The sequence below is a fragment of the Blastomyces gilchristii genome (genome assembly GCF_000003855.2).
Source record: "Blastomyces gilchristii SLH14081 genomic scaffold supercont1.20, whole genome shotgun sequence".
In the NCBI taxonomy this organism is placed as follows: Eukaryota; Fungi; Ascomycota; class Eurotiomycetes; order Onygenales; family Ajellomycetaceae; genus Blastomyces; species Blastomyces gilchristii.
Genome location: NW_003101663.1, coordinates 1,192,756 through 1,209,436, shown reverse-complemented (window position 1 = coordinate 1,209,436; position 16,681 = coordinate 1,192,756). Strand labels below are relative to the sequence as shown.

Here is a 16,681-nt window from a genome sequence, read left to right as displayed (position 1 = left end):
AAAAAAAAAAAAAAAAAAAAAACACAAAACGAGAGATGCTGGTTGGGGTACCTGCCAGTTCAACCTGTAGCGGGATGTGTGCGTCTACACGCGCAGACTGTGCTCATTATACATGGGATGAGGTCAATAGGTAGGTGTGATATACCTTACTCGCCATGACACTGATTGAGGAGAAAAAGACTCAGGGACCCCGCCATTCAAGCTGATGTCCCGTGAACTAGAGTCCAAGTCTCAAAAGCAAAGCTCCACGCAATAGACATATATGCATTATAGAGCTGTGCACCGCATCCTTGATCTGAGTATAAATGAAAGACATCACAAAAAGAAAGAGCCAATTAGAGGGCCGGCAAACTGATCGAGCTTTGTCTAGGCTCAACACATGTTCCCACCCCTCCCCACCCCTCCACGAGAGCAAGTGCCTGATAATACCTGTACGAAAACTTCCAAACAGCTAATGACAAGCCCAAGTCTCCCCAAAACGTGACTTCCATCAACCCGGCAATAGCTTGATTGGCAGCGGAATCACAAGATATGCCACTATCCGAGTCAACCGCACTGCCGCTGTCTCTCTTTTGACCTGCTAATCCAGAGGTTTCAACCTCGGGTCATGTTGGGAACACAAACAGGTATATGCGTCATTGTTTGTGTCATATATTGCGTACCCAATCACTAGGGTCTTGATACATAAGCTCTTTCATTTATCAAATTATTTGTAACGCGATCAGCACTTCCTATAGTTTACCATGCGCGACAGTAAACCCTAGCGACTTTGATTAACGTCTATCACTTTCATTACCTTGACATGGCCGGGAAAAGGTTCATGTCCTTATATCGTGATGTATCCCAGCAATTATGCCTGCCCCATGATAATAGCTTAAAGGGATTATCTGGGAACGTGATGACTCCTCAGGCTAAGCTCCCCGTCGTAATGGTTGTTCGGGTAGGGTAACGGGTGAGGATAAGTATGAGGAGGACTATGAATTGAAGGCTTCACAAATGACTAGGTCTCTCATTTGTTTGAAGAAGTAGTTGCGCGACACGCCTCGTTGACTTCTTCTTTATTCATGCAATGTCGAGGAAACTTGTACACCCACCAGTGTCATCCTGGTATTTCTTTTCCATCGGAGCGAAAGACTACAAGTGATAGTTAATGAGGTAAACCGTCCGAGCCAAGCCTAGATGTCGATAATGGTTGGGCAGAGTATTCGTGCGAGCGTCTATTCTGGTCGCCACCAGGACTGGAGTCTCAATCTTTCCGCGCAGGTTGATGGGTATTAATATTGGCCCAAGATTGGTGGGTGATATGGTTCTTGCAGCTGTGCCAGGGCCACCACAAAAATTGGTCAGCGTTATTCAGTCTGTTTGCCATCAAAGCACATGGAATCTCGAGTCAAAGGAACCAAAGTTCTTTTTTTTTTTTTTTTTTTTTTCCTCTTCAAGTGACTCACCTGGCCAATCACCCGTGCAGGTTACAAAGGCGGAATGTCCCCAGGAGCGGCGGAGCTGTGATGAAATTTATTGGGTGTCATATTTTTATGGATGTTGGCGAAAAATAGGTACGATTAACACAAATCTCTCCCAATGTGTGATAAAAAAGCAAGCATAAGATGTGTCGAGACTGATGATGGTCTGACTTCTGCTCTATCAGCAGGCGGCGAGTAACAATATTGAATGGAGTAAAGGTCTCTTTGAGACATGGCCAAGAAGGCCGAAGTCAATATATATGATTATATGGGGATTCACGGGTAATATTCTTGACCAATTTGGGCTCCAATGGAGCGTTCCAACGGTGTTTGGTAGTTACGACAGAGTAGATCCGTCCGCACAGGAGATAGGCACACCGATGTGTGTCATGTATGCTCCTTCCTCTACCCAATTGCGTATATCTCTTGAAGAAAGGCTTCCAACGGGATCTCGTATCATGTGATGGGCGCCAGCATTCCCCGTTGACATGATGACATGCGTTGTTCGTGCTAGGCGATTGATGAAATGATGTGCTCGGCAGTGAAACACAGCTTTCCTAACCGTCCATTGGGCTTTTTCCGAACCAGACGATCGGGTTTTGGTTTGAGTCCCTTGAATTCGAAGAGTCGTTTCTTGACATAATTGCTGTCAAGAGTAATTTGGCCTTTTTTAATGACATAGTAATTGGGACAGGAATCGGGGCACATCTGCAGTTCTCTTGTAAATAGAGGGGTAGCTCAGTTCCATACCTCATGCTAGAAGTAGACGCCATTTCCGTCTTGGCATCTGCCTATGTTGGACTGCATTTCTGCCGGGGAACGGTACGAGCATCTGGTACACCCAGCAGATCTGGAACAGTGGCCGTGGGAGGGGGGGGGGATTCAAGTAACCACAGACCCAAAGGTATCAAGTAAAATTGAGGGAAGGGTCTGTTTCCCAGTGACATCACATCATCGGCAAATCCAGCCACGATCGGATTTTCATGCGCAAACAAGACCAACCCCGAGAGCGGCGATGCTGTACCCAAATTGTCTGTTGCAGAGAGTTCATGGTTGGATTGTTCCGAACCTTTTTGGGGAAAGGCTAAGGACTGAAGAGGAGATAGATCTTCCACGTGACCAACATGAACTTGGCAGCCGTGTTTACAACACAGTTTCCTGCCCGACGTGGTCAAAATGTGGCCGTTCAACGTTTTCTCAGGGGCCAGGAGTAGTATATCGGGCATAGCTGGGCCATTGTCTGATTCATCAGGGCAAGTTGAGGCTTGGTGGCCCTGGGAGGAACTAAACAGCTTCAGAGAATTCTTTTGGGTAATCCTCGTGATTTACAGGACCTGCGGGGACCTTAAGACCTAAATGAATAATGACGGTGAAATGGAGACGAAACAGAATCTCAAGGCAAGATGATGCCTGAAAGTAGGATACCCTAATTAGGAAAGGTGCAACTTTGTGTCACGTGTTGATAAGATATCTGCTGTTCAACGCTAATCTATATACGGCAAGGTTGTTGGAGCCGAATGCTCAAACCGCTAGCCACATATGGGCAGGCGTTATCCCAAAAAATTCTCCAAGCTTATTTCGCTTTGGCCGCCCGTTGAAAGAGAAATACACCAAGTACCATCTTACCAGTTTCTTGCTCTCGGCATTATACCCTTCGCATATTCACAATGGTGAAAAAGAGTAAGTTGCTATCGGCGCTAGATGCCCATAAAGGACGCAATTATGAGTTAGAGCGACAGAAAAAGTTGCAGAAGGCTGCAGAGAGGAGAAAAAGAGCACCGGCGGGAGATTCTAAAGATACCCTGAATGATAATGAGGAGCAAGAAACTAAACAAACTGTATGTGTCCGGGAGACCATTGAATGCCGCTTTTACACTACTGACATTTGACTGGTTAGGATCCCACTTCTCTAAAGCAAAATGGTACCGGAGATAGAGAAGACGAAAAACCCACTCCTACGAGCCAAGCTAAAGAGGAGCGACGGACGGATCAGGAAGAAGAGCAAGATGAACATGGGGACGAGGATGAAGAGGAAGAGGACATTCCCTTATCAGAGCTTTCAGAGGAAGATGCCACAGACGTAATACCGCACCAACGCCTCACTATCAACAATTCCGCCGCCATCCTCTCTTCGCTCAAGCGCATCTCGTTTCTCACGCCTCAGACTCCATTCTCAGAACACAACAGCCTTACATCAACAGAACCCATCGATGTCCCAGATCCCAACGATGATCTTACACGTGAATTGGCTTTCTACACTGTTTGCGTTTCCGCCGCGAAATCCGCGAGAGATCAATTGAAGAAGGAAGGGATACCCTTTTCACGACCGACAGATTACTTTGCCGAAATGGTCAAGTCTGATGAGCATATGGGCCGAGTGAAGAAGAAATTGTTCGACGAAGCTGCGGCGAAGAAGGCAAGCGCGGAAGCTAAACGACAGCGAGATCTTAAAAAGTTCGGAAAACAAGTCCAGGTTGCCAAGCTACAACAGAGACAGAAAGAGAAGCGGGAGACGCTGGATAAGATCAATAGTCTGAAGCGGAGTAAGTTCTCAACTTCTGCTGTCCAATCGTATTACTCTACATTTCTCTTTGTAAAATTTGCAAACCTAACATATATACCTTTACTCTCCTTGCAGAACGCAAAGCGAGTGATGGGGCTCCCACTGAAGAGTCAGACCTTTTCGACGTTACCCTAGAAGACGAAGGCAAATCCCATTCACGGGGTGGAGCCAATAAGGGTGGCCGCAACGGTCCGGGTGCTCAAAGCAAGCGACAAAAGAAGGATCAGAAGTTTGGGTTTGGGGGCAAGAAGCGATTCGCGAAGAGTGGAGATGCGATGTCCAGCGGCGATTTGAGCGGGTTTTCAGTGGGTAAGATGAAAGGACAAAAAAAAGGAGGCGCGCAGAGGCCGGGGAAGAGCAGAAGGGCAACCTTCAAGAGGACTTGAGAGTGCGGCATTCGGGAGCACATATAATTGCAAACGTTTGTGATATTTTCTCATTTCATTTCTGTATGCTAGGGAGCGGATGGGTTTATATTCCCGCCCTAAATTCTATAGAATTGATTTGTTTATCAAAGCTGTCGCTAAGTCTTTCCTCGTTATGAAGGAATAGGGATTCAGGGCAAGTTATGTATCTGCCTATACACTGCAAGAACACCAAGGGCTATCCTATAGAATCCTCCATTTGCAGCCATGTCAGTCAATTTGAAGGGCAAGGCTGGATCACACTTAAAAGTTGTTAATAGGTCGTAAATTCTTCGTTACTCATCACTAAAGTTATAGGGATCCAATAACACCAAAAAAGTTGCCTTCCAGAATCATGCCATGTGGTATCGCCTGATGGAATATAAAAATACATATATCATATATATATATATGTACTGTACAATGGGTATTTTGAAGTGAAAATCACCACGTGGAAAACGTTGAGAATGGATATCGTAATGACTCCCTACCCAGGGATATATTATTCCGCATACACGGTGTGAGGCGTCTTCATGGCTAAATTCTTCGCCACCTTTACTACAAAAGGTAGGTAAACAATCTACCAGGAAGTTAGCTAATTTAATTTGGGCTTTATGGAAAATGACGCACCTTAACCCTTTACGCTACCTCCGGGTGCTGAGTTCGCTGCAGGGACGGAGCCTCATCAGATGTTCCCGCTGATTCCTGATGGGAGCCGAAATCACGAATGCGACTGACTAGATGGCTAACAGAGGCGTTGACATTATGGCGCTGTTCTGCGAATACAAGGTTCAGCTTGGCTTGAGTGTCTTCAGCATGGACGAGGGAGTGGTCGAGAATAGCTTCTTTCGACCGTTTCGAACTGGCTTTGTATATAGTTTTGCCGCATCCCTGGACCGAACAAATCCATGTATCCGCAGGTAAATCAGCGAGATCAGGGGGCTCTGTCGCTTGATTTATGTTTTCGCTGTTGTTATTGATGGTTGGGCTGGCCGTCATCAAGCCCTCGAAGACCTCTTGCATCGGTGTTTTCCTTACTGAAGCGACGTCTGATCCAGAAACTATCGAGCGGGTGCTTTCATTCACCCTTGACGAGAATGGGTCATGAACCAGGCGGTGGCCGCGGCTCTTTGAAGGCGTATCATCCGATTCCGGAGGCTCGTTAAATTCATCCTCAGAATCTGTATTCCCAATTTCTGTTTGTCGATTGCGTTTACCAGCCGCCTTGACCGAAACCGAGCTCATCTTCGGGCGGAGCAGGGATTTTCGTACCTTACGCCTTCGCCCCTTCGGAACAGGAATTTCATCATCATCTTCGCTTTCTTCCGCCAAGGGAGACGAAGAACCGCCCTCCCTTCGTGCCCTGGGGTGTAGCGGGGTGTCGCTAATACCTTTCAAGCATCCTGAACTCTCTAGCTCTTTTAGCTGTCGATATATGGCTTTTGAAGACCAGTCAAAAGTCGCCGTTTGTGCGTTGTCCATCATCTCTGTAAGCAAACCAGCTCTCGCACGAATCAAATCCAGAGCATAATCCAAAGAGCTCATTTCATATCGTTTCAAAAGCGTCTCCGCAACAGTCGTAACATTAAGTCGCCGTTTAGAGAGTAGCCCCGACTCTTTCATGTCCAAAACAACCTCAAATATCGTGTCAGCCTGGGCTCTCCCCACGTCCACGGCATCGGGAGAAACCTCTGATTCTTCGTCAGATTCAACCTCTTCTTGGGTTTCATTCGCAGCCGCCTCTGCCCGCTCGAATACATCCTTGAAACCAGGTTAGATCTCGGAATTTTCTGCGAAGCCAATTTTCATAAGGAGAGACCTGTTACAGGGTGTCATACCAAATACAACTCCCGTAGATGAGCATAAATGGGAGTCGAAGCCCAATCCACATTCTCCTTACCCTGGACCATTCGGTTGATAAGGAACTCATGGTGCTTGTAGAACACCTCCGCTGAGTCCTCCGCATCCTCGCACGCCCCATTGGTATGTTTCGTGTACTATCGAGAGAGGGGTGAAGAGTAAGCGCTCTGCACCATTCAACCCCGCAACGTCGTCAACCAAGATATTTTCTAGACGAACCTCATCAAATAGATAATTTACTTTTGGATTCCATTTTCTACCCCGCCGCCTGCTCTTTTGGTGCTGGTCCGCAAGGAAATATAGGAGGTCAATGGCTTCGACCATCTCGTTGAACATCGGTTTGTATCCTCTGGCGGGCGCGATGGAGAACCAGCCTGCCGCGCCCGCAACCCATAAGCCGATCTCGCCATCGTCATGCTGACCGTAGGCGTAGTGCGTGACATTATCAATGAGGACTCGTTTGTTTCGATAGGAATCATCAAGAACTGTTGAAATGGAAGGCTGAGTTAGGACAACCATCACAAAGCGAACTCGACGACAGACGTATTATTCTCCTACCAAGCTCTTCCTGCTCTTTTTCTACCACTTCCAGCTGGCCTGTGACACGGACAGGATTGTCTGCCGAAGCAGACAAGACGTTCGCATATCGCGTCTTGCCAGGTACAAGAACCTTAACGTCCGTCAGGGCAAACTCCTCCCAGTCATTCTCATCGTTAAGGGAAGCGTTTCTAGCAGCAAGGACATTCTCGATTCGCGTTGTCATATCTCCAAAAACATCATGATGCCTTGATGTATAACTATGAGATCAAGTCGATGGATATCGCGCATGTTGAGGATAGATCGGGGAAGGTAATGCGGCAGAGAGCAAGCAGCTTCTATACTGGTATTTTACAGTACGGTACGATTCGCAGCGGAACGGTATTTGAAATACACCCGCGTTTTGATGTAATCGCAGCTTCAGATCTTATAAAATATTTCTCTCCGCCCGCTTCAGGGTCCTGTTCTCTCATCTTCACCTTTTTTTGCACAATGAGTAGTTACTATTTATAATAGCTTTGACCGCGAAATCTATTATCCCGACGTCAACCCCGCGTTCAGAATTTCACCTTTTCCTCCCTCTTCCCCCCTTCGGCCGCGAACAAAAATTCCCCCTTCATGACCATCCGCTTTCACTTCCACACCAGAGGTTTCTCAGCTATAATGAATCACAACCGAAATATAGAAGGCGTTTTCGGTTCGTCGAGCATATTCTCTGCCGCTCGAACGAAACTTTTAGACTAACTCTCACCTACTTCAAATGCAGCCGTTCATAAACCCCCTGGCATATCCTCCGCCGAAGTTCTCCGCAACCTACAACAGCACTTCACTCCCTCTCAGTTCTTCCAGCCATGGATCGAAACTGAGCGCAGCCGGCGACATGCAGGGAACAAACGCCAAGGCCGCAGATGGCGCGACAAGCGTCTACAGGTTAAACTGGGGCACGGGGGAACCCTTGACCCCATGGCGACGGGTGTACTAATCACAGGTGTCGGCAAAGGCACAAAGGAACTGAATAACTTCTTGGCGTGCACCAAGTCATACGAGACTGTGGTACTATTTGGCGCTGCGACGGATACGTACGACCGTGTCGGTAAGGTGGTGAGTCGGGCGCCGTACGGGCATATTACGCGCGAAAAGGTGGAGAAGGCGCTGGAGGGTTTCAGAGGCAAGATCATGCAGCGGCCGTCGATATTTTCAGCGCTGAAGGTACAGGGGAAGAAATTGTATGAGTATGCGCGGGAGGGGCTTGAGCCACCTGTGGAAATTTTGAAGAGGCCTGTTGAAGTGACGAATTTGGAGATCCTGGATTGGTATGAAGGTGGCACGCATGATTATGCCTGGCCGACGGAAGAGGCGAGTAGCACGGAGAAATCTGTCGCGCAGAAGATGTTGTCTAAAAGCCCAACATCATCTGCGCTCCCGACTACTGATACGACAACGTCTGCTCCCACCCCTCCTACTGCCGAAGGACAAGCACAGCAGAATACCACCGCACAGCCAGAGGGGGAATCACAAGGTATCAAGAGAAAGCTCTCCACACCTCCAGCGCCAGAAGCAGAAGAAAAAACACCTCCGTCACCGAAACGCCAAAAGCCCACCACCGATAACACCGTCGACGCCTCCATTACCCGAGACCCTTCGCCCGCCGCTGACCCCACTGCATCCAATGCCGCCTCGACCGCTTCCACTTCCACTTCCACTTCCACACCACCTCCTCAACCCCCCGCAGTAAGGCTCACCATGACTGTCTCATCCGGCTTCTACGTCCGCTCCCTCGCCCACGACCTCGGTTTGGCCCTAGGCAGCAACGCGATGATGTCATTGCTGGTGCGCACGCGCCAAGGCGATTTCACACTCGAGCCGGAGAAGGTGTTGGAGTATAGCGATTTGGAGGCGGGGGAGGAGGTGTGGGGCCCCAAGTTACAAGGCTTTTTGGATGAGTGGGCGGAGAGGAATGGAGAGAGGTATGGGGAGAAGAAGGGGAATGGCGCAAGCGAGGGTAGGAAGGAGGGTTCTAATGAGGAGGAGAGGTAGAGAGAGGTGGTTGATGTAGAAGAGGAAACTCGAAGTGATTGAATGACTGTTTGCTTTATCAAGGGTTTTTACTACGTTCCCGGGACCTTACCCCCCTTCATAATCTAGGGGTGTCTCGGAGCGCTGGCTTGGTAAAAACTTTCTCCATTTTTACTTCCTGTTGATATAGACATTGTATGTACAAATATGCGTGAACTTTTCCCCACTTCTTCTGATGTGGAATAAGTATATTTCCCCCGATTGTTAACAATTATCTCTTTTTATCATTCTAAAATCAGATGCCGAGAAGGAAGAACGGAGTAGAGAAGAAATGTCGAATCTGGCCACCGTAGAATTGCGCTAATTTACAGATTAAACAATATATCGTCCAAATTTAAAATCTCCATCTCTTTGCAGCCGGGTACTAAAACCCAGGATGGGTCACTTCCTACGGGGGAATTCTATGGCGGGCATGGTAACTAGCCGATGGCTTCCAAGGTGAAATGAAAGTAAGGGGTTCAGCTATGGAGAAGAAAAAAGATGGAGGGGGATGTATTGTTAGATAGTACCAGTTAAGTGGTGGAATATGCGACTGGGAAGCTAATATAACAATAGAAATTGAAGAATAAGTTTGTAAAATGGTAAAAATGGAAACGATGGAGAACGAAAAACGAAAAGGGAGAAATGCAAAATCGAAAACTAAGAGGTTATATCAATCGACGCAAAAAGGAGATGGAAAGGTGGGCATGAAGTGAAAACCAAAGAGAAAGAAGAAAGAAGGAAGAGGGAAAAGGGATCCGTCAAAAGAGGTGAAGAAAAGTTATCAAAGAAGGCAAATAAAATAGTGGAACATCTGGAATTGAAGGGTACCAAAACAAAAGAGACACAGCTAGAACCGGGAAACAACCAAAGAGTGTTGGTAAGGGGAAAAAACGACAATGGGTAGTGTGGGGTTCGAATGGAAAGAGGCTAGAACAAGGGGAAAGAGGAAAAACTAGATACTCCTGCGAGAGAAATCAAGACATGGAACAGGGATAATAATTAAAAACCAACACAAGCAAGAAGTGGAGGACGAGAAAGGAAGGCGAGTACCTAGATAGAAAAGTAATGAAGAAAGGAGAGGGAAATATCAAAAGCGAGTGATTGATAATGCGTGTAAATAAAGAAAAGGGGTGGAGGGCAACAGGAAGGAGAATAAGGGCAGTGTGAAAATGCTTTTCAGAGAATCAGGGTGGGGGAGGGGCGGGGTATATATTTGCGACATGCCAACAACCACAATTAAGATGCAAAAATAGGGGAAAAAAGAAAATGACGGGACAAAAGAGAAAAATAGAAAAGGAGAAAGAGGCCAGCGTTACTTCCGCCAAAATACAAATTCCACTGTCGACGATAGATATGAAGGGTGAAGTATTTTTTTATATGCCCCGTGCGAGAAAGCGAAGACTGCACGAGCTAGTAGCCCCTCAGAAACCATACAACAGAACGTATGGCTCATCTCGCCCATTCAGCGAAGTCTTCCGGTGAGGATGTCGTCCGTGAAACGACAGCAAAGAAGATGATATTGTTCTTTCCGGCCAATGGTCGACCAATACTCGCACAATCCAAGCGCATGTCCACCGGGTTCTGGTGAAAGGGGAGTGCTGATTAGGCTTATTCCTTGGCAACAAATATCGTCCTCCACAAGTGGCAGACTATCTACCCCAGGGAACGAGGCTCCGGGTCTCGCGAGTTGACAGTGCTGGTGGGCGCAATTAGAGAAGGAGACTAAATATTACGCATTATCGGTAGGTCAACTTATCGGGAGGGGTTGACCAGGCGGCGTGGTGGTTGTTGAAAGGCCAAAATGAAATATCATAATATCGTAGAAATCATGAAATATTACAGAAGAGAAAGAGAGAGAAAGAGAAACAAGTAGATCTTTCCTAGGCAATGTTTTGTCACCCAAATAGAAACAAATGAAAATAAAGGATAAAAGAAAGAGTTTTAAAACGACTGTTCGAGGTTGGTGTATGGAATGCGAGAGAAAGTCGCCTCTACAAACGAAATAAATCGAAGGATGTTGTTTCTAGGTAGCTGTGGGATACCGGCAGGGGAAATTAGGTGCTATGAGAGGATGCGCGAGTGTTGTCTAATTTCAGCTCAGTGGGCGATCATCTCGATTATTGCTGAGGGAAAACGTGCTCGTAAGCCCGGTGGGCTTCTAGAAGTACTGTATAAAAGTCCGTCAGCATGCAAAGCTCCTAGGAAGAGAATGAAATGAGAGAAGTTTTACCTTGAAGGATACCACTTTGTCCCTGTCTTGACTCGCATGCACACTGTAAGGTGCTCCCGTCCAGGAAATCAAGCACGATGCTGTTTGGGAGTTCCTGCCTATCTTGATCCGGCAAAAATGGGGGCCGGAATTCTGAAAGATGGTATCTCTTGACGAGATTTCGAGCAGTCCCGTCGATGGTACCAGGAGTGAGAATAAGATAGCCTTGGTCATCGATGCGCATGAACCTCCGTTTCCACAGAAGAGTGTCGGGAAATTGCACGTTGACCTCGCCAATATCAACCATCTGAGGAGGCTCAGGGGTACTGCTTTCATCGTTTAAAGAGGCCAGCTGTGATTCTTCCTCTTTCAAGGTCGGGCTTAGAGCATTTATTAGACCCCGTCGAGAATTTGAAGTGATAGATGACATGCGGCGAATAATGCGCGATTTTCTAGACTCCCTCTTCTCTTCCTTTGACTCATCAACACGGTTCAGGGGACTGTGCGATACGTCAGGTGAGGGATGTGGACCATGTGCTTCATGTCTAGACCGAGATGAGGCGGAGATCTTGCTCGGCGTAGAATCGGAGCGAGGGATACCTTGGGAGGTAGATAAGCGCCCTGACCCAGTGCTAGAAGAAGTAGATAGACTGCGTTTCTCTGGACGGGTTGCCGCTGAAGTGGAAGGACGAGGAGATAATTGGGGGGTATCGCTCTCAACAATAATGGGGCTGCGCTGCAGATTAAGGACGGTGGGTTCCGAAGGGTTAGCTGGAGGTTCATTGGGTGGAGCAGCTGGATCCCGAATGATGCGGGCTGTCACAGAGACTGAATTCGACTTTCCTCGGGACTGGGTGTTTGTTGTTTGGCTGTCGGCCCGTTTTGAAGGATTGGGAGATAAAGCACGCCTTTCTGAAGGTGAAGGTGATGGGGAATAGGAAGGAGACTTGCTTCTGAGCGTGGAAGCAGGGGGTAGGCTAGTCTGTGACATAGAGGCCCGTTTGCGGAATTTTTCAAAAGGGGATGACGCCGCACTTGTTGGCGGGGGAGGCTGCGGCACCGTAGGTGTTGGGCCTTCGCGGCTGGAAAACATTTCCAAGGCCTTGATTCGTTTTGAGATTCCGGAGGAGACGTTCACTTTTTTAGCAACAAGTACAGGGACTGCTTTTTGGCTTTCGAGAAAAGATCCAGAAGGAGATCTGCCAATTGGGAGTGCTTGCACATCGGGTCCAGTATTTCTTGCATTAGGCGGGTTAGAGAATACTCTAGATTTCTTCCAATCCGCGGCTGGGTCCAAATCTCCATTTTTGGCGAACGCAGTCGGGGTCTTCGGGACTGCGATGGGCTTGGCTTCTTGAAATGTAGCACTTCCCAATTCCTCCATAAAAGAATCATCGGACAAGAGATTGTCTTCGTCCGATTGATCGAATTGCGTTACAATATGGATAGGGTCCACGGGCCCTTTGTGCTTGCTCTTGAGATTGTTAGCTTCAGATGGCTCTGTCTCAGAAGAGGATTTGCCTGATTTGGGCACATCACTATCACCAGCGGCGGATATTGATTCCACGGGGAGACATTCTATGAGCTTCTGCGAGATGGGCGATGCTACAGGGATGTTGTTAGATTGTAAAGGTTCCTGGGGTATGTCTGTAGGTGTCATTTCTGCTGTTTGAGGCGGCGCAGCTTGACAATCTCTTGGGATTGCTCTGGGAGTGGCATTCGGGGAAGAGACGCCAGATGGGACTTCAATTATAGAGACTATAAGATCATCTGTTGGAGAATCCGATGGCTGGGTATCTTGTGTTGATTCACTCGCGTCATTATTCTGTGTTTGTTGTTGTGTGTCAATTGTGGTATCGGTCTCCACAATTTGTGGATTAGCCTGACTAGGTTCCGACGCCTCACAAGCCTCATCTTCCTCACCGTGTTTTGAGGCGTCTGGACTGGTAACGGAGATCGTTGGGGAGGAATGTTGTTCCTCTACTTCCGACGACACAATACTCTTAACAGATGTGGAGGAAGATGCGGATTCAATGTTTTTGGGTTCCACTGTGCAGACATCTACAGCTGAGTCTGGATTCGAAGGATCCGGCGACGGGGGTGTCTGTTTCTGTTCCTGAACAGGATATATAGACGGCGGGTGTTGCGGCTCTTGGGATCTGGGAGTGAGTTGTAGTGGAGCCAACGCATCCGATTCAAATGAGGCAACTTCAGTCTGTTGTGGTTTCGCAGCCACTTCCATTTGGACAATCTCAATATTTTCTTTGTTTCCCTCAACCTCCAATTTCTTCACTACTTGCTTCGATTCACTACTAAGCTCATCATTTTTCTTTTCAGTCTCCTCCACACGTTTCTCCATTTGCCTTTTTCGTAATTCCAGCGCCCGCATTAATCTCTGTTTTTCGGGTGTTATGGAGAGTGAGCTTGGCACGCTCATTACTGATCTGGGGGAACCCGGAGAATGTCTGGACATTGGGCCAAGGTTAAGCGGGGGAGGTGGAATTAATAAGTGGGGTACAGGCGGAGCCATTGATGGTGGAAGACGTGGGACCGGGATGTCAGGTTGGGATTTGGGACGCCCCCCGGAGGGACTGTTCTTTCGGGCTGACGTTCGTACACCTGCAGGTAGTGAGGCTACTGGGCGAGTATCGCTAGATCTCCCTATCGATCCTGCGGTCCGTGGTCGCCCACTTGGGTCCATTGAGGGCCGGGGCCCTAACTTAACCTTTGGGCGATACATGCTTATTGAATCCAAATCTCTCAGTGATGGTCTAGTGGACTGAGAAGATTTGCGCGAATCAGTAGGAGAGCGATCAAGGGAGTCTAGGAAATGCCTCTGCGCATGGCCACTTGACTGGCTCTCGGTGCGATTTCGGGGCACAGCGGGTAAAGATTTCTCAGCTGTGGATTCGGAACGGTCAGATTGTGGAGGCCTTGAGAGATCCGTTCCGGAAGTATCGACCGATCCTTGACCCCGCTGGTGGTGACTGGGTACAGCGGTTGCATCCGACGTCCCACTGAAAACGCTTTCCCTTCGATTTCCATAACCGTTGTCGAACTGCCCATATGTTTCTTCACGAGGGCTCGCACATTCCTCAGCATCCTCAGTAATTTCACCCAATCTGCGACGACGAAGGGAGCTTGACGACGATGTCATGGAACTGGACGCAGTATGGAGCAGGCAGGCGGAGGAGAGTGCACTCTCTGTCAACTCCGACGAGAGGGCTAGGGAGAAGACAGTATCATGGGGGGAGAACTTGTCCAGTATCGATTGGAATTGAACCGTGATTCGAGCTGTAGGAGACGCCGTGATCTTTAGATTCTTGATCATCGGAATTATAAAGAAAACAAACCTCGGTTTCTAAGAGGGATAGTACCTTGAATCAACCTTGAAATTCCCTCGGGGACATATTTCAATATTATTTTCCTCCTGCGATACTGTAGAAAGCCGTAGAGAGGAGAGGTTTCCTCGTAGCCATCGATGGTGATTCTGATCTCGGTCACTCCCCCCGATCCACGGGCAAGGAGGGCGACAGTATCCCGACTGACATATTTGACCAGAAACCTAAAAAGAAAAAGGCAAAGGTATAATTAGCGCAAATCATTCCCGAAGCGCAGGGTTATTTAACAATGAGTGTTGCAGGATGATGAATATAACCCATGCACAAATACGACCGAATTGGATCCCAGCTCTCGAGGGACGAACAGAGAGGATGAGAACGGTAATCGGACCCCCAGAGTCGAGCAAGCAAACGAAGAAAATAGGAGATTGAACTCACCATCCACCAGCTTCAGCGAGGGCAGACTGGTAGGACTCGATGACAGCGGGATCATCTAACCCATTGAGAGACATGACGGGAGCTGCATTGGAAAGGACAAGGCCCTATGGAGGGAACGCAGAAAGCGATATGGGAGCAGTAACTGCAGCACTAGCAATAGCAGAGCGAAGAGCGAGAGGAAGACGCAAAACGAGCGGGAGCAGGAGAGTTGGCGGAGTCAAGCAATGTCTCGAGAGAAAAGGGACTGACTGGACGGGAGCAGCGTGCACACTAACCGGGTCGACAAGTAGCACAAGTCTTGATCTGGCCGGTGGGAGGGCGAAAACCACGGACCCTGGCAGGGCCTAGCGAAGGGATAGGGGAAAATTTCACAAGAGAGCAAAGAACGCAAAGAAAGGAAGAAAGGAGAGACTTGAAACAAGGGACTAATGACTGACTAGTGTCTCAGAATGGAGATACAGGGCATGCACTTGAACATGGTGCCAAAGCAGTTGATTGTAATGCTAACTTTGAACCCACTTTTCTAGATGCAAACATTCTGCTTAGTTGCTCCTTTAAAATACTTATTATAGCATATATTACTTATACATTTTTCAAGTTGTTATGTATTATAATTTAAGTAGTGTTAGTAATAAAGTAAAAGTATTTTAATTAACTTATAAGTTATTATTATTATTATTCTTCAATTATAGATGTATGCAGTCAGAGACTATAATATCTATCTGAGAACTTTTAGTTCTCAGGGTTCTTCCTATATCTGTAAAGTTAACTATTATACATTCATCAATTTCAGATATATAAAATCAGAAAATTCCAGCTCAGAATACAAAAACTGTTTATAAATTACAGTGTTTTAACATCTTCTGATACTTTGAAATCATTTGACAATATCATGACAAAGGAAAAGAGAACACAGTCTTAAAGATAGACACATTAAATAGATAGACAGAAAGAAATTAAAAGAAAAAGATAAAGTAAAGAAAGACTGTAATAAAAAAATAAAAAAAAAATAAAAAAAAATAAATTATTAAAAGATAGTATATAGCTGTTTTAACAGACTATATCTGGTTGATTTCCTCCTCTTCATATTCAGATAATTCTGAATTTAGTTATTTTCTTATAGCTGCTTGAGTTTCTGATAGAAAGTCTATTAAGTATTTAATTCCTGTCTCAGTTGAGAATAAGAATCTCATATTTAATTGATTTAGATCATACTTCTCTTTCAATCTGACTCTGAGACTATTGTATAATACACAGTGTATTACAATATACTCAGAATTCTTATTTATATTGCAGAATGAGCATTCTATTGAGTCAAATCTATTATCAAATCTTTATATATAAGATTTGAAATAGCTATGTTCTAGTTTCAGCTGTATTATAGATGAGAATATTTTCTTTTTATATTTAATTAAACAAGATTTTCACTTGAGTTTTATTTCAAATCTTGAATAATATATACTCTTCTTTTATTTCTGCCAGCTTTCATTTCACTTATCTAAATAAGATTCTTTTATTTTTCTCTTTATAAAAGATTAGAATATAATTTTTTGAATAGATCTGCTTAATTCTGTACTCTTTTTTACAGCTGAATCAGTCAATTCATTATCATGAATATTTATATAAGTAGAAACTCAGTGCAGATAAATTATCAGCTTTGATATTCTTCTCTTTTGAATTTTCAAAACAGAGTTTAAGATCAGTTCAAGATTCATTTAATTATTATAAATCTGACTATTTCTAAGTCTTTTTAAAGTAGCTTAACTATCAGAGAATATTTATATCTCTTTTAAACAATTTTCTCTTTT

At 46.2% G+C, this 16,681-nt stretch overlaps 5 protein-coding genes across 5 annotated transcripts; 2 read left to right on the top strand and 3 right to left on the bottom strand.

Annotated features, from left to right (window-relative positions):
* Positions 1 to 16: 16 nt before the first annotated feature.
* Positions 17 to 3,730, bottom strand: BDBG_07822 (uncharacterized protein). Its single transcript, XM_031723274.1, has 3 exons — positions 3,265 to 3,730; positions 1,449 to 3,160; positions 17 to 1,316 (listed from the first exon to the last, which is right to left on the bottom strand). The coding sequence occupies exon 2, from the start codon at positions 2,687 to 2,689 to the stop codon at positions 2,255 to 2,257; it is 435 nt and encodes a 144-aa protein (XP_031580407.1). The 5' UTR covers positions 2,690 to 3,160; positions 3,265 to 3,730; the 3' UTR covers positions 17 to 1,316; positions 1,449 to 2,254.
* BDBG_07821 (rRNA processing protein) lies at positions 2,962 to 4,849 on the top strand. The gene is made up of 3 exons (XM_031723273.1): positions 2,962 to 3,301; positions 3,361 to 4,006; positions 4,102 to 4,849. Exons 1-3 carry the CDS (start codon positions 3,131 to 3,133, stop codon positions 4,410 to 4,412), a joined length of 1,128 nt encoding a protein of 375 aa, XP_031580406.1. The 5' UTR covers positions 2,962 to 3,130; the 3' UTR covers positions 4,413 to 4,849.
* On the bottom strand, positions 3,780 to 7,296 carry BDBG_07820 (uncharacterized protein). The gene is made up of 5 exons (XM_031723272.1): positions 6,849 to 7,296; positions 6,510 to 6,775; positions 6,269 to 6,427; positions 5,061 to 6,191; positions 3,780 to 5,010 (listed from the first exon to the last, which is right to left on the bottom strand). The coding sequence occupies exons 1-4, from the start codon at positions 7,051 to 7,053 to the stop codon at positions 5,070 to 5,072; spliced, it is 1,752 nt and encodes a 583-aa protein (XP_031580405.1). The 5' UTR covers positions 7,054 to 7,296; the 3' UTR covers positions 3,780 to 5,010; positions 5,061 to 5,069.
* Positions 7,261 to 9,502, top strand: BDBG_07819 (tRNA pseudouridine55 synthase). The gene is made up of 2 exons (XM_002621934.2): positions 7,261 to 7,524; positions 7,594 to 9,502. Exons 1-2 carry the CDS (start codon positions 7,446 to 7,448, stop codon positions 8,862 to 8,864), a joined length of 1,350 nt encoding a protein of 449 aa, XP_002621980.2. The 5' UTR covers positions 7,261 to 7,445; the 3' UTR covers positions 8,865 to 9,502.
* BDBG_07818 (GPI-anchored cell surface glycoprotein) lies at positions 8,771 to 15,515 on the bottom strand. The gene is made up of 5 exons (XM_002621933.2): positions 15,378 to 15,515; positions 14,874 to 15,305; positions 14,472 to 14,659; positions 11,116 to 14,388; positions 8,771 to 11,052 (listed from the first exon to the last, which is right to left on the bottom strand). Exons 2-5 carry the CDS (start codon positions 14,945 to 14,947, stop codon positions 11,003 to 11,005), a joined length of 3,585 nt encoding a protein of 1,194 aa, XP_002621979.1. The 5' UTR covers positions 14,948 to 15,305; positions 15,378 to 15,515; the 3' UTR covers positions 8,771 to 11,002.
* Between the last annotated feature and the right edge of the window lie 1,166 nt (positions 15,516 to 16,681).